At 40.2% G+C, this 17,293-nt stretch overlaps 1 protein-coding gene across 1 annotated transcript; it reads left to right on the top strand.

Annotated features, from left to right (window-relative positions):
• Positions 1–2,378: 2,378 nt before the first annotated feature.
• Positions 2,379–17,293, top strand: MLF1 (myeloid leukemia factor 1; the record flags this gene model as incomplete). Its single annotated transcript, XM_082003859.1, has 8 exons — positions 2,379–2,425; positions 7,545–7,707; positions 10,736–10,780; positions 13,160–13,249; positions 14,128–14,256; positions 15,339–15,498; positions 16,093–16,225; positions 17,191–17,293. 8 exons carry the CDS (start codon positions 2,379–2,381, stop codon positions 17,291–17,293), a joined length of 870 nt encoding a protein of 289 aa, XP_081859985.1.

Below are 17,293 nucleotides of genomic sequence, written 5' to 3'. Positions count from 1 at the left end.
CAGAAACTGTAACTAAATACTGTAAAAAAATACCTAGTTAGGTTTTGGTAGAAGACTGCAAACAAGTTAACCACAGCAAAACAAACGTTTTGAGAAGCAGCAGCTCCAGGAGGATAAGAATTTGCAGGATTTTATGTTAAAGAAAACTCACCTTGCTGGTTTGTAGCAAGTAATAAACTGCAGCATACCATGTCACAGATGTTAATGAACTGCTATAACAGCAAAACTAAACTGATCCAGAGCATCTGTCTATTAATCAAAATATAATGGTAAGTAATTAATAAATGAGCACTGCATATGACCTAATCACTATGGTAAAGCTACTGTATATTACATTTCTAGTATGAATACACTCTAGCTTCAGAGGAGTTTTAAAGAGCTTTAAAATCTATGGATTGAAAGACTAACTTGAGTGCAAAGGATGATATTACTACAACATTTGTAATATTTTTGTGTGCGGTTTGAAACAAAGCTTGAATTCTGCCCCTGAGCAATAAAAAAGTTCTTTCATAACATCATAACTGGCACAATATTTCGTTACAAAAAGCCCCAAAGCAGCAGAGTTCACTTCCATGACTACCGCCTGATTTGTTTTATTTGTTAATCTTTCATCAGAAATGTACAAACAGTTCGCAGACTTCACCTAGATAATCAATGGGTAACCCTTTTTCTGTCATGCTTCCCTGCCCACCAGTCAGTCAGTATAAACATTGTCACTGTAACAACTGCTCAAACTTGGAGTGCATCTTGAGGCTGCAATATCACCACCTGCTAGGATCTAAAGAGAAGTCTACATCAGTAGACAGCAAAATCAATGCTCACCCGATTAGAGATATTTTTCAAAAATATTGCAGGCTCAGTTCATTCATCTTTTATGTCGGTTTTCCACTTTGGGCCAAAAAACAGCAGAGCAGCTTCTGCAGCATGATGGATCTTAGTGGAATGAAGGGTCTACTTTCATCACAGCCATATAAATACTCCAACGCTCTCTAATCCCACCTGCTTATCCAGGGCACATTTTCTATCTTTCCCCTAAAAACTGGGATATTGAAAGAGATGTGAAGAGAGGAGGGAAGAGCCTTCACCAGCATCTCAACAGGAGACGGGAGAGAGGAAACAACCCCCAGGCTCACAGCTCTGAGAAACTTTGCTGTCTAGGCCAGGAGAGTTTTTCCAAACACATAAATGTTTCTTTCCACAATTCTCCCATTTTATGAAGAATGAAGGTGAGATTCCTGTATCTCAGGTTCTTACAAACTGTCCTTCAGAAGTAAGTTTATATATAACCACAGTTCTTGCACACACCCCTACATGTTCACAACCACTCCGCTCTTCAGGAAACCTAGATAACACTCCCCATGTATTTGCTCCATTCTTTTACTGACACCTTCGTTTGATGACCATGCTCAGCAACAGGGCTTGCTGAAGGGTTTCTCCTTTACATGCGGCCCTGGGACGGCTTCTTCCTGCCAAGAAGGCAAAGAGCTCTTTTTCCCTTTCTGTTTAACCAGTAATCCTAACCAGTCTCACTCCCAAAGCCAGTACGGTTACACAATACAGGGTGAACTGCTGGCCAGAAGGTAACTACCGTAAAGCCTCAGAAATCGGACAGGCCCTGTGAGTGTTGAGCTGGCGTGGAGGTGAAAGGTAATCCTGATCCACCAACGGCTGTGATGGCCATCGGCAGTCCGGGCGGCCACTGCGGTCAGATAGCCTTACTCCATCCCGGCCTCAGTTTTTCCTCATTGCTGTATTTTGCTGGAACAGCTATTGATGGCTGCTCTTAGCACAGGCCATTGATACTTTCCACCGAGGTGCCACTGCTCGTCCAAAGGCAAACGCCTGGTTTCCAGCCGCTGGGAAAGGGGACGCAGCTCGCCTCGCACAACACGGCTTTATTTTACTGCCACCTAGTGGAAAAAATACAATTATATTAAAAAATCGCTAAGGTCGGGGCAGCGGCCTGAGCTGTGCCGACAGCACCGACCCACAAACGCCTGACAGGCGCTGGGGTGGAGGCCGAGCCTGCTCCGCGCCGCGGCCTCCACACCTCCGAACCGGGCCGAGCCGGGCCGGGCCGGACCCCGCGGCCTCGCCGGGCAAAAAGGGGCTCCGGGAGAGGTGGCGTGGGGCCCCACGCGTGGGGCTGCTCCCCGGCGGGCCCTGCGCTGGGCCCCGGCCCGAACCTTCTGGAGCGGGGCCGCGCGGCGGCGCCAGTTGCCACGGCAACGGCAGTCCCCGCCGAGCCCCGCCCCGCCCGGCTCGTCACGGCCGCGGCGGCCAGTGGCGGCGCTCGGGAGGTGTCACGTGGGGAAGGGGGTGCCGCCGTGAGGGGCCGGCGAGGCTGGCGGGCCTCACACCGGCGCGGAGTCGCAGCCATGTTCGGGGGCCTGGGCCGCTGCTTCGAGGAGGACCCCTTCTTTCGGTGAGGGGCACAGGCCCAGGGGCCTCCTGTGCCTCAGGGCGCCGCGGCGGGCTGGCGGGCGGCGGCCCCTGGGGCCCCAGCTTGGGGGCGGGGGGAGGTCTGCGAGGTGGCGGCCGGGGTGGGTGTGAGGCGGCGGGGAGGCCGCCGCGCTCCCCGGCCGCTGCCTGAAGTTCTTCGAGGCTCCTGTCGCCTCGGAGGACGCGTGTCTGTGCGGGGTTAAGCGCCGGCATGGGTCGCAGCCGTGCTCCTCTAGTTACCCGAAGCAAACGAACGCGCGGAGCGTCTCCTAAAACTGTATGGGGGTTTAAGGTGTTGCCAGTGACTTTAAACACCAGAGTCTTGCCTCTTAACTCCCCTCTTCAGTAGTGCTGGTAGTTTCTACTGTCTCATAGTGCAGCAAAGAGCTTAATCATAATTTCATAGTGAGATCGGCTGAGAAGAAGTCTTCACCTCCATTCTTTATTTTGTTTTTTCTTCACTTTCTTAAAAAATGGACAGGTGCTGGATGTTCTAGCTTTTCTGTATTTATTTTTTCTGTAGACTGTTTCAGAGCTCCCGCTGTCAATGCATACACTAAAGGTAACACCGGGTGTTCTTACATTAAAACGTTGCAAATGTGTGTGTGAGATCAGTAAAGGGAAACTGTCTCCTTCTACTGATTTCCTGAGTGAGTGCTGATGCGCTAGCTCAGCAGACATGTGAGATGTTTTGTTCTCTATACCATGAGCACAAGGGTAGTGCTTGGGGTAGAGCACGTATTCAACTCTGAAATCAGTTTATTTCCCGTGGGAATCTTCATTTGTCACTGGAACCTAAATCTAAGCAGTGTGTTGTGCAAATGCTCCCCTAGAGTGCTGGGATAGCCGAAACTGCTGACGTATCTAGTTTGGCCCCAATTTATGTCTTTTGTCAGAAACTGTAATCTGTAGTGGGTAAGAATGGGACCAGAGAACTTGGAGGAGCCTGAATGATTTTAGTTTTTCTGAACAAGTGGTACCTACTATGTGGAGCTTAGGTACAAGCAAAGATAAGGGGTAATGCTGGTGGGTGGACAAGGAAGGGTAACACCTCAGTCCTTGTGATGTGGGTTTGTTGACTGTATCTCTTAGTTACAGGATATTCTAGCTGAGGTTGCCTTTGTACCTCTTAAAGGAGAATCCACTCCTTATCCGCAATAGCACATTCCTAGCGGTGGGCTAGTTTCTAAAGTTGTGCAAGATGGATTAGTACACCTGGTTTCTAGGAATATGCATGCTATTATAACAACTCATCAGTTACATGCAGGATGTGCTATGCAGAACACTTTGCTATGCAAATCCTCTGCAGGAAACGAAAATAGTAATAGAAATTAAGTATTGTTTGTAGTAATTTGTAGCGTGCTTTTGAAATATTGGTTGATCTCTTATTTGTTCATTTTATTCATTTTTATTGTAGCCGCTGATGCAGTTTAAAATTGGAGGAAAAAAAAGATTGCAGAAGATAGAGGAGGGGAGTGTGTGTGAAAGAGATGAGAGATTGATATTGAGATTCATTTTCTTGGCACTGTCCTTGAAAATCTGTTTTGCATATAGTTAAAGAAATGAGCTTATTCAGATAAGATTAGCTTCCAAAACAGTGTACTAATAGGCTTCTGTTGCCTCACAAGGAGAGATTTTGACTGCTGAACTGGAAATAGTGCCTGGGTTAGAGCTGTCTCCATCTGTGAGCAGCTGTCCTAGGGGAGCACCAGTCAGTCAGCCAAAATGCTGCCCGGGCCCAGCTGAGTTTCATCCCTAATAGCCTGGGCAGGTGCAGAAGTTGTATCTTCTCTACCAAGTGCAGTTGGCCTCTGTTTATTTAATTTACCGATGCTCAGCTTTTGTTTTATCGTTCCAGGTGTTATCTCCAGTGTGATTCTGCAACTTCAGGCTTACATAACATCCTAATTAAAAAAGCGTATCTCATAAGAAGCACAGTTTTAAAAAATAATAAACTGAATTTATTTTTCTAGGACACGTGTATTTTTTTGTTGTTTTCTTTTTCAACTGACCAGAAACATACACTGAAGTAAGGAGTAACATTGTACTTCTACTATAACACCCTGAAAGGTTTCAGCTGGAACACAGAGCCTTAAACTTTGGAGCTTAAGCCTGAATTATACTAGAATTTACCAAGTGAGATGCATCTTGGTGAAAATCCTCGCTTGCATATGTGTTAGCAGCATCATCCTTTTTAATGGCTTTTCTCCATACAGTAGACATACTTGAGACTGTAACAGTCTTGGAAGCAGAACACTTTTGTTCTCTTCATTGATCCCTGCAAACACCTGAATGCCAGGTGAAGGTCAGTTTAACTATTTATTAGACAAAATTTTGTTTCTGCAGAATAGTGGAACAACAAATGTATGAATTGTTTGTCTCTAGGAATTAATTTTGAAAATAACTTATGGTACTTAATATGTGAAGGGCACAAATTCTGTGTGCAAAACCCTTATAGAACCCCTTTTCTTCTTCCCCATCACTTTTATGGGATAATAGTGCAAAGTGTGCAGAAATCATGTCTGTCTCATCAAAAGTATCTTTTTTCCCCCCTCTAAAAAAGCCCAGATTTTAAGTCAGATGTGATCAATACACCCTAGTTAAACTAGGGTATCCTCCACCTATTGCCAGCCTATGAAATCTGTGATTTGAACAAAGAAATTAAGGTCCTGTATCCTCTAGTCTCACAAGGAGAGACTTTGACTTAGATTTTTTTTTTTTTTTTTTGGTAAGGGTGACATACTCCTTATGTAGTTATGGTTTGAGTTTTATTTATCAGAGACAACAAGGTGCTAGGTTTAATTCCTTGGAAGCGTTGCCTTCCAGACAGATTCTCTGTTGACTTTCCATTGGTTTTGCCCTACCAAAATTGTAGTATTCCTTCTGAGGCTTGGCAACACTAGATCTTTTTATGAATGGCTCCCTAAAATATCCCTAGGGAATTGGGAGACTTAATTTCTGTTCCTAAATAGGTCAGTCCACAGCATATATTTTACTTTCCTATCTCTGATAGTAAGAAGCTGTATTTATAAATGTATGACATATATTACAACATGTTATGCACACTAAATTCAACCCATTTTTATTATCTATATTAAATCTTTGGAAAAATCTTTGGAATCTTGTTTTGCTTATGATGTGTTGCAGATAACTTATTTTATGAGTGTCCTACTTCTTTTGAACTGTAAGGGACCGGGGAGAAATTTTGTTATGCATAAGTTACTGATGGAATACAGTTCATATTTATTTGTGTTTTGATCACCAAACCTATCTGAAGTTTGTGGTGTCAAAATATGTTTGATGGAAGTATGCATATATGGTGGTAGTGCTTGTGTGCTTCCCTCCTCTTGGCTTGTGCAGTGACTTTTTCCATCTGTTCCTCATCTTGTGAAAAGTGAGGGGACACTTGCTGTGTGCGAGCTGCTTATCGCATTAGGACTGAAATTAAAGCTAGCAGTCATGCGAGTGCGGTAGATTAGGGTCTGCTTAATAACTGTGCAAAAATATAAAGGTCTGTTTGCACTGGAGTGAGTTAAGTATGTGCATGGCTTAAAGGGATATTGTGTTAAAAACTCTTGTTTGAAAATTAATCCAGCATTGTGTTTGTAACCTTATTTCTTTTTCACTTAATTTTTTTTTTTCCTTCTAAATGCAACTTTGGCACACAGAGAGCGTGCAAAGCAAAGATATCAAAGTAGCCACGTGGTGTGGAAACTAGTTTTCGTGGGACTGGAGATAAGGGGTGGGGAGAATAGGAAGGCTGTTCAGGAGACTTTCAAGAGGTGATTGAGTATTGAAGAAGTCAGAGGAACAACCTGAAGCTTTTCTTCATGGAGGCAAGAGATGTCATGGGAAAGGTGGTGGTGTCCTGGAGAGAATGAGGGTGTGAGGTGTCTGGGGAGTGCCAGGAAATTGATAGGAGGGAAGATGAGGTGCTATTAAGTCTAAGTAAACATACCTGGGAAATGACTGTTAATGTTAATAAAGTGGCTTTCGGCAGAATAGCAAAGGGGAATTTGCTGGAGACTTGCTAGACTGGAGATGAAGGGAGGAAATGAAGCATGTTTTTTTCTATGAAGTAATAATTTGTAGCCTTGGACCATAGGCAACAGTACTGATTGTATGTTGTGCTTCTGATGAAATCATATTTTGCTCCTCTTTTGGCCTCAGTTAGAAGTATATAGTTCTTGTCCAAATCAGAGAATGCAAAGAATTAAGAAAGTAGTAATGGAGAACAACTTGAGCAATGTTTTTCCTGCAAGCCAAGCTTTGGGATTACTGGTGGGGTTCTATAGGTTTTTGGAAACAGAGGTTGAATGTTTAGAAAGAGGAGGGAAGAGGGGGGAAAACTAACAGGAAAGCAAAAAGCCAGTAAGAATCTTTCTTCCTAAGCAGACAAAAGGGATGCAAGAACATGATTTGTGGAGGGGGAGGAAGGGGAAGGCAAAGATGCAATAGTGGGTGACTAAAGTAAAGGAGATGGAGCTGGCTTGAATTTAGAGGATAGTATACATTTTTGAGCATGTGGGTCAAGGATGATGAAAAGTAGAATTGGAGCGGCCAGCAAAATAAATTTGAGGGGTGAGGGAAGGAAATTTATAGGGACACAATGAGTTCAGCGAGTAGTACCATGCTAAGCTTTGGAAGATGAAAGCGAAAAAAGGAGAGGGGAAAAAAAATTCTTTTAATATTAGGGGTTGGAGGTAGAAGTAGTGATAAATAAAATGTAGGTCAGTTTTATAGTTCATGGCAGATAGTAAACACAGGCTGAAGTGAGAGATGCCTGCAAAGGATGGCATATTTTTTGAAAAGGTAAAGAAAGAGAAAAAGCAATACGGACACCCAAGAGCATAGGAGAGCAGTAAGGCAGCTGAGAAAAGAGCTTAAACACCCAACCGACCTGAGACATGGGAAGAAAAGTGAAAGAAGTGAGAGTTTGTGAGGAACAGGAGATTGCCCAGTTGGGTCCTATTAAAATAAATAATTTGAATAAAGAACCATATGGAATGGGTTAAAAATTTGAGTTTTAAAAATTTCAGAGCCATTTTATGTAGCTTGGAATAAAACCTGACCACTTTCTATGTGAAATATCTCTTTTTCAGTGATCCTTTTGCTGCACACCATGAATATATGCGGCAGATGATGAGAAGCTTTTCTGATCCTTTTGGACGAGATCCATTTCTCAGTATAACAGATGGTGGGGAAAGAACAGTAGATCGAAGAGCACGCCAGGACTCTCAGGTTGCTCTAAGAGGAAATCGCAGAGTAAGTGTTTTCTTAATCTCTAAGGATTGCTACATGGAATTTACATTTACTGGTAATATAGTTGGCTTCACATTTCCATTTCTGTTAAATTTTGGTTCAGTGGAAAGAGAGGTCTGGCTCAGCTATTGCAACCTTGGTCAGATGGTTTCATTGCTGAGCAAAATGTGAATAATAGCTCTCTTGATTCCTTAATGGCCTATTACTTAACACTGACAAACTTCTGTTAGGACTAATAAGTTCTATATTGTTATTGAACATTGAATATACAATAAATATTGAAACGGACTAAGCATATGTATCAAACATTTGGTTTAATAAATATTATGTATTGAACATTACAAAAAGGCATTAATGATGTCCACCAACAGAGCCTTCTCTGAACACTTTCTTTTTATGCTAACTGTACTTTAAAAGGTACCTTTTAATGTTTATACCCTCACTCTGCACTTTAGTATCTTGAGTCTAGTTATGTTAGTTTGATTGAACACAAACCTGTGTTTCAGCCATCTAAATAGTATCTACACAGATATTTTAAACCCTGTTTCAACTTTGCAACTGTGAATAAAGGCCTTGCACACTGTATTTGGTCTGATTCTTCACGTTTCCTCTAGATATAAGACTGCAAGAAGTAAAGATGAGGGAAATTAATACGAAACCTAGTATTTCTGTGAATTACCACCTGAAACTGAGAAGTTGGCAATGATCTGTGTAAAGCATCTTTTCAACTCTCTGGGTATGCAGGACAATTACATGTTAAGCTTCTGTAGCTACACCTTACCTAATTGCTGTATTTAGAAAGGATATCTGTTTGAAGTTGGTTCCGTTCCCTCTACCAGGCTAAATATTTTGCAGCTGAATGATCTGTTACTTTAATGAATCACAGTTGATTTAAAAAAAACAGTTGGAAGACAAGGCAGATTATATGGGCTTGTGGAACTCAGCCAGATTTGGTGGTGGTTGTTCAAACCTAGATAGTTAGAGCTTAATAAACATAGCTGAAACACAGGCTATCACCTGCAAGTCAAAAGGGTAACTGTCAGATTCTTTCCTCTGTGCTCATACATTGCCAGTTAGTTTCAAATATAGATGCTGCTGGATCTAATTAGGGCATGATGTTTCTTCTACTGAAGCAGATTCTTAGGCCTTCTTTCAGTAGATGCCTAAAAACAGATCAGACTTCCCTTTAGGAAAAGAATGTCAAACCTAATAGCTTAGGAGTTTGTGTCCCTTGTTCTTGGCAGTGAAGGATAAATGTGAGGCATAGAAAACCTTTATCTGTGGTTACAGAAAGAAGTTAAAGGTGCAAGAGCACTGTGTTATTTTGATAAGCACAAAAGAATTCCACACCTGCTAAAGTCATTCCACTATCTTTTGATGGTCCTCATGTTTCACCTAAGAGTTGTCAGCTGTCACAGAAGACTCAGCACTGATTACTTGAACTTCATAGTAGTCTCAAACTGCGTTTAACTGGTTTCCCTGCAGAAATGATTCAAACACTTAAAATAATTAGATTTTCCTATAGGAAAAGATGGGTATCTTTACTACCATGTAAAATACACTTTGTTAAAATTACTCATACTGATTACTGATCCTGTAACTCCATTTAAGTAAACTATAGCATGCCTAAAACTGCTTTACAAGGAACAGTATTTGTTGCAACAACTCAATGCGTGTCAATACAGCATTCAAATTTGAAAATGCTTTCCCTTTCTCAAGCAGGTTTGCAGTGTCAGTTCTTAGTCTCTTGGAGGGAGGGGAGGAGGAGGAAAGGATATGAGCAGGAGGAATGGGGTAAAACATTTTAAAAGATACTGTCATTTGGTTTTGTTTGGATATCTGATTGTCCTTTATATATTAAGTAACAGTTTAACAGCTTTTAATACGTATTATAAAGCAAAAAGTTTATAAACTTTTTATGACTAATGGCTTTATTTCTGAGGACGTCCTTTTGCACTTGATATATATAGAAAAAATATATATTCTTTTTCGTAACTACATATTAGACAGAACTGCAATCCGAAAGAGTTCATAAAGCTATTCAAGAATCAGATAATTCCTTCCTTTTGTACTTAAAGTTATTGTGAAGTGTTTGGTACTTCTGTCTAACCAGCCTTTCTTTAGGTAGGCTTTTATATAACTCTCCAATCTTAGTTTCCTGGAAACATCAATTTGTTTTCCAGCATCTCATTGCCCTGTCATATAGGGATATTCAATATCAGTTGGTGCTTATAGCTACATCTATTTATACATCTGCAGAAGAATAGGATTTGCTTGTGGGGGATTTGTCTTCGGGTGGTTCTGTATATGATGATAGATTTACCTAGAACTTCTTTGCAGTGACCTTTGAAACTGCTGACAAGTTAAACTTAATTTTGTTTATCACAAGGCATGTATGGATATTCTAGAGAAACATCTTTTACATTAATCTCTTGTCATACATAAAGACTGCTTGTGAGCAGGTCCTCTGCATCACTTGATTTTTTTTTTTTTTTTTTTAAGCTCTAAAATTGTATGCCAGCCTTCTGAAATTCAATTACATAAATTTACATTAAAAGGACTATTGATTTGTTGATTTTAATCAACTTTCAGCTATGGAGTTCTGTTGCATGAGTAGAATGAAGTGTTTGCAGAGAAGTGAGTGATCTCTGAAGCACTGTGCCATGTTTTAAATAATTTTAGTACAAAGGTTGCTAAAGTATACAAATGTTTCTCAACTTCTAGCTTTAAGTGCTTCTAGTACATACATATGAGTATGACTTATTAAATGTGGTGACAGCTATTGCTTTCCTGTATCATTGGTATAAATATATTCCCTCTATATACCCAGAGACTACTTTGTATTATATTGTTGTAGCACACTATAAATTACCAAGGTCCTCTTGAGTGACTGTTTTTATTTGATCGGAAATGTTTAACGTCACCTGTTGTATATGAAAGTGCACTATGAAAGTGCTGTATATGAAAGTTACTTCTGCTGTGTCTGATAACAGGTATAACAACTAAAATATGCTGGTCCTTTTTCTTCCAGGCAACAAGTTTCTCCCTCATGCCCTTTGCAGGCTTTGGTAGAGTGGTTAGTATCCCAGGAGCAATAATCCTTGTAGCTCTTGCTGGTGTGTGTATACTGTCTGCATAACTAAAGCATGAACAAAGGCTAGTCTCAGTGTGCTTGCAAATGGCTTTTGTTGGTGTTTAGATATATGGAACAATAGAACTCAAGAAAGATTTTTTTTTTAAGTTTATTTTTTCCTTGTTAAATGAAAATGCTGGGTTAGACTAAATAAGCTGATACCAAGATTGGAACAGTTACTGCTTAGCACCTGGCTTATCTACTCGGCAATGTATCTGTTGTGCTTCATCTCTGATGGATATGAATGAAATAATCCCTGGAGAGTGACTCCAAACTTTGAGTGCTGCCTGTAGACGGATGTTAGTGGCCTGTAGTGCTGGTCACAGCTAAGACAGGCCAGCTTCTGGAGACAGAATTCCCACTGGAACTGGGCTTGGAATGGTTTTCAGCTGTAGTTTTTTTTGGTGTCTGGAATATCTTGTAAAAGATCTGTAAAAAGTATCTGAGGAAAAACAAGTTTATTGTTATGACCCTCATGGAGCAGCTTCCTTTGGAAGGCCTTCAAGGGTCCTCAGGTTGAAAACCAGTATCTTAGAGAGCGACTCTTGCTTGCAAAGCAGATAAAAATAAGCATGGGTCCTTGAATTTTCAGATCTAAAAGTATTACTTCTTTAATTGTCTCTTCCAGAGGCACAAATTGGCAACTTGCCGTATGCAAAAAGTGTACTAGCTAATCAAAGCTCTTTTGCTATTAACTGCACAGGCTATGGTTTTGCTCCCCCCCCCCCCCCCCCCATCCCAGTATATGGCATGCAATTCCATAGGTGCAGCTGATTACAATGTAAGGTCATTGGTCAACATCCAGATTTCTAACTGTGGCAGGTGGTTTTCTGGAGTTATTTATGCTTACAATGATTGGATGCCTTAAATTGTCTAGAATTATCACCCAGAGGTTTTGATAGCCCTTAAGGATTCTGATTTCTTGCTACTCAAGAAAGAAACTGAAGATTTTTCTATACCTGAATTTTACTTAGTTTTGAGCTTAAACTGTGGATTTTAATTTTAAACTTTTAAATACATAGCTATTTCAATGAATTTATTTAAATTTAATTCTATAAGTCAGAGGAATGTGGGCTGTTCACTATGGTAATTAACATCCTGGTATTTCACAGCACCTTAGTAGTGTAAAGGGTTGCTATTTGCAACCTGGCAGCCTGCCTCTTGCCAAAGCTGCTGGGTTTTATAGAGCCCCTGGGAGCTGTTTTCCCCATGCTTCTCACAGCCTCGCACCTGCGGACCAGAGCGTGGTGGTGGCACAGCAGCTGTCCTGGCAAGCAATTAAGCGTGCGTGTGTCTCGAAGCTCACCAACCAACTGGTGTGTGGTGTGAGCTCTTGACTAGTGTACTCCAACCAGAGCCGCTCGTGTCAGAAACCAGGCAGCCCAGCAGGGAGTTTGAACGGGTCCTGAGGAAAAGTTCATAGCAGGAGACGAAAGGCATGGTGAAAATCCTCTTTTATCATCACCACCTGCTGTACTGTAGGGGAGCCCAGAGGAGGATGCTCATTTGGGACAGCAATACTGTCTTCCCAGATGGTCACTTAGACTTCATCCCTTCCCTACTGTGTGTCTCCCTGTCTTTCTATTTTTTTGTTTTGTTTTCTTCCAAAGGTAGCTTTCATCAGTATGGTCAGTATATGCCATCAGCTACAGATCCTATTAATAAAATTATGTGCATGTAAACCTGTCTTAGTATCTATCCTTTGTGCAACACTGGATCTTCTGCATTCATGTGAAAACAAACTGAATGTTTTGTTGAATACATCTATAGCATCAAATATTTAAGCTGCCATTAAAATACCAAGTTATTGTTCTTTGATATTTTTTTTTTTTCCCACACTGCCCTTTTATGAGTAATGTACACTATTTCTGCAAAGGAACAGCTATGTCTGCTGGGGTGCCTTTTCAGTGTGATTCCATATGCATTAAGGGATTTGCATAATAGATAATTTGGTCTTCAGTAGATTATAAGGCATGGAGGGTCATATAGTACTACTCACAGCAGAAGGCAGGTAGGTTAGAAGGTATGCAAAAATAGTTCTTGTAAATTGGCTGTGATATGAGCTTATTTTGACGTTTGAGTGTCAAATCTTTCACTTCTGTCTTTCCAGTATGTCCAACTTAACAACCGAGGTACCCATGCTAGCTTTCAATTTTTCATTTGAAAAGATGCATTTCGGCTTGTCTACGTCTATGAATTGCAGTCTCTGAAAACCTTTCTGATGGTTTGATTTGTGTTTAAAAAATGCATGTAAAAAAAAAACAGCTTCAAAACTTGAAGAGTCAGAAGACTTTGTTTTAATTTTAATGTCTTTTCTTTTAGCAGGATGCAGATTTTGGGGAACCTCTTTTTGCAATGGACAGGATGATGTCAAATATGAGAAACAGTATGTTGGAAATGCAAAGAAAATTTGTAAGTTTTTAAAAAATTTGTTCTAAAAAGAACTGTATTGGAGAATGACAGTTGTTTAAAATATTACTCAGAAAGTCCTGCCAAGAAAAATACTAGTCTCAAGCAGATAGTAAGAACTTTTTTTTTCACCCAGATTGTATCATGGTTGTAATTCTCTGTGCTGTCACTGATTTGCTAACAACAGTACTTTAAATGTATGCTTGATTCTCTAGGGGTTAGAACTGCTGTAAGTTATGTGGTGTCTGACTGTTGCCAGAGCTGACACCGTAAGTGAAAGAGCTGTTCGAAGTGTTACTGTACACTTAAAAACAATACAACCATAAACACCTAAATGCCACCCTGCATGCAGACTTCCCTCTGATTTTATTTTCAGTGCTGCTGCTTTCGTCTTTCTTATCAGTCTTTGAAGATAACAGTGGTGGCTATTAAATATTGCTGAGTATATTTACTGTGTTTTACTGGCCTTGTAAAATGGCTTATAACCATTGTTGCTCAAGTCCTATTTCACCTGAACTCTTTACACACCTTATTATATACTGTATGTGGCAAGACTGATGTTAATCGGTTATATCTTCATTACTAAACTAAGCTATGTCAGGGTGAATGTTCGAGCAGTTGCTTACTGCTGCCCATGCTTTTTATTTGTTGTCGTGTTTCCTGGCATGGGGACACCTGTGGCCAGACAAGGCTAGGACAAGAGTGAGAGCATAGCAAATGCTAAGGTCTCTTCCCAACAGGCCGTGTCTATGGTGCCAGGCCTGAGGGTTAATTTTTCAGAAGGGTATTCTTTTTTGTAATGAGATAATCTCAGAATGTAAGAAGAACCTATTATCCACAAGTTCTAACTCTTATTAATAAAAAGTCTACATTGCTTGTAGGATGACCTGTCCATCCATCCAGATGCACACACATTCAGCTCCTCCTCTGTGATGACATACTCTAAAGTAGGGGATGAACCACCGAAAGTTTTCCAGGCTTCAGCTCAGACACGCACTGCTCCAGGAGGTGTAAGTAGTCCTGAGACACAGCAGAAAGGTGGTATGTAATTATTGGAATTTAAGTTCATCTATACCAACCCACAGTTTCCTTCAGGTTCTTTTTACTGGAGACAGTTACTCCTATAATTTAGAAAAATATGTGTCTGTTTAAATATTGCTCTATATTAAAGGCTTCTTAAGCTTAAGTGCTGTTTTCTTCCTTCTAATCTGTATGCTTCTAAGTATACATGTAAATAAATTGTATGCCTATCAAAGACTGGAAAAATTGAGTGCCAGAACAGCTGATTCTTCAAGGTGGTCTCCAATGTCTGTCTTTTTGCTCTAATTAATCCTCTTCTTGTACATTTAAAATTCTGTCTAAAATATAAGATAGCAAGAGGCAGTCTATGCAAAAGATGGCTTCAGATCATCCCCTTTACTCAAGCACTTTTAAATGCTTACGTAACGCTCTAGATGAAGATGCCCTTTCATTGACTTCCTTGCAGCTGTTGCGTCTAATTCTGCTAAGAAATTTGAATTTGAATTTGAACCCTGAAGCAAGGTTCATGAAAGACTATATGCGAGCACTAAAGGCCGTTGAGCATGATTGGCTGTGGGATATGTTCAAGCTCAAGCAGACACTCAGTTATCAAAAAGGTTCTAATAATATACCTATGAACACAGTGATAAGTGGTTGCCTGGGTTTCAAGCCAGTCAACATGACAACCTAGTAATTAGTTGTCCCTTCATGCTGAGAATATTGGCATCGGCTGTTATTCCTTCTGTTGTCAAGGAGAATGTTGAAGACTTGTCTGCGTGTAGTATATTTAGACTAGGCTTTTTTGCCTGACAGTTAATATCCAGTATGTATGTTACTTAAGAAACTTTAGGTGTTCTTGTTTAATCTTCCTGTCTGTCGGCAAAAAGAAATTAGGCTTGATCTATGCTTTGTTGGTGTATTTTCAGCCAACACAGTAAATGAGACAATTGGAAAAGCCTGTAAAACCTAACTTTTTCAAAAGAAAGATATAAAACTTTTAGGAAAGAAAATCAGAATTTTTTTTAAACATCTTTTTCTGGTTTGAAGGACACTTACTTCCTTTTTTGTATAGGTCAAGGAGACAAGAAAAGCACTTAAGGATTCTGAAAGTGGACTGGAAAAAATGGCTATTGGTCATCATATTCATGATCGCGCTCACGTCATTAAAAAATCAAAGAACAGCAAGACCGGTGATGAAGAAATGAACCAAGAATTCATCAACCTGGATGAAAGTATGTCTTTTTATGCCATTCTCTCATGGGCTTTACACTGTTCTTTCACATACCAATTTTGAAGTTCCAGCTTGAGACATCTTAAAAGGGACTGTTTTTCAGACAGTCTGAATCAAGTTTCCTTAGTTGATACAAGTTTGGACGACTAAGTTAAAGTAACTGGTTAGACTTGAAAATGTTGTGTTATAATGCAGCTGGTACTGTTTGCTTGTACAACAGCTGCTCATATTTAAAAGTACTTTTAATGGTATTTTATGGTTTCAAACTTATAACCGAATTCTACTATTTGCTGTGTGTTTGTTTATGGCTAATATAAAATACATGTTTAAGAGAGAGATGGTTGAGATGTGCATATACTTTTACAACACCATAGCTTTCAGGTTTTTTTATTATCTTCCAAACATAAGCCTGCTGGCAGTAAGCTTTTAGTTTTCTTTTACAGATCCCCTAGAAATAGTTTGCAGGCTATGTGGAGAATCATGGACCACAAGTTTAAAAAACACTGTTCAAAAAAACCTAATGTTCTTCACATGTGTTTTCCTATCTCATTTGCATTTATTAACAATAAAATGTGAACTTATAACTGTTTTTCAGCTGAGGCCCGGACCTTTGATGAAGAGTGGCAGAAAGAGATTATGAAGTTCAAGCCATCTAGAACTAGATGCACTTTAGAAGCTCCAAAATACAGAAGTATTCATCATATACCCAAGGAAGATGGATTAAGAAGGTAAAAATAATTTCCTACCAGAACAAGGAGATAGTAGCAGCAGAATGAAAATTCAATTCTGAAGCAGTCTGTTAATGAACAAACAATGCTTACTGGCGATCCAAGGGAAATAGCATCTGTTATTCCTCCTTTTCTGACACTGCCTTACACGGTTTATTGTGGCATCATTTTGTTAACTAAATTTTGAAGAAATTTAGTATTTTTGACTTTGAAAATTACTTAATGAATTGATAGGCTAAAATGGCAAGTGTTTTTTCTAGAGAAAGATGCCAGTGCTTTTAGCTCGGCTATGTACAAATGTTGTAGCTGCCCCCACAGCCATTAAACTGGACTTGTTGCATTAAGTTAGATCAACCTCACCCTCAATAAGGATTCTGTTCTTTTGGGTGAAAGGAAAGACACCTTCCATATAGTTGGGAGGGAGACACAGCCCTCTCTTCAGTGTTAGATCTCACATGAAACCTCTTCTAATCCTAAAATCAGGAGGTCTCTGTAGGAATGAGGACTTTATCTGTTAATGCAGGAGCTCCCCTGCATAGACTGTCTTCCACCAAGCTTCGTGGTTTTTTTGTTTGGTTTTTTTCCCCTCCTATTGACATCTTTCAGTGGAAGTTGTGATGCTTTTGGCAGTTTCATGTTTGGTAAAGAATACTACAGAAGGGAAATAGTCTTCTGTAAACTACACAGAGCACTTTCCCTCTGGTGCCTCTTCAGTTCTAGAGGCTTTTTACAGAGGCTACTTTACCTCCAATTTCAGTTTTCAAACTAAGCTGTTTCTTCTCATTGAGTGTGCAAGATGAGGAAACAGTCCAACTCTGTGGTAACAACAGAAACAGTTTTGGAGGGAGAGTCAAATCTGTCTTACAACTAAAGTAACTATACCTCCTCAAGTAATTAACAAAATGTGCATTCCTCCACCCCCTGTATTGTATAGTGGTTGTGATTTTTGTTGTTGTTTGTTTCAGAGAGAAACCACCTGCAGTTGCAGGTTCCAGGGAGCCCAGAGTTTCTTTGGAGAATCTCAATGTGAAAGGAACACATGTCCCCATCAAAAGCAGCAAAAAATAA

Source organism: Phaethon aethereus (genome assembly GCF_964289735.1).
Source record: "Phaethon aethereus genome assembly, chromosome: 9".
Taxonomy (NCBI): Eukaryota; Metazoa; Chordata; class Aves; order Phaethontiformes; family Phaethontidae; genus Phaethon; species Phaethon aethereus.
This window is presented reverse-complemented; position numbering and strand designations above follow the sequence as displayed.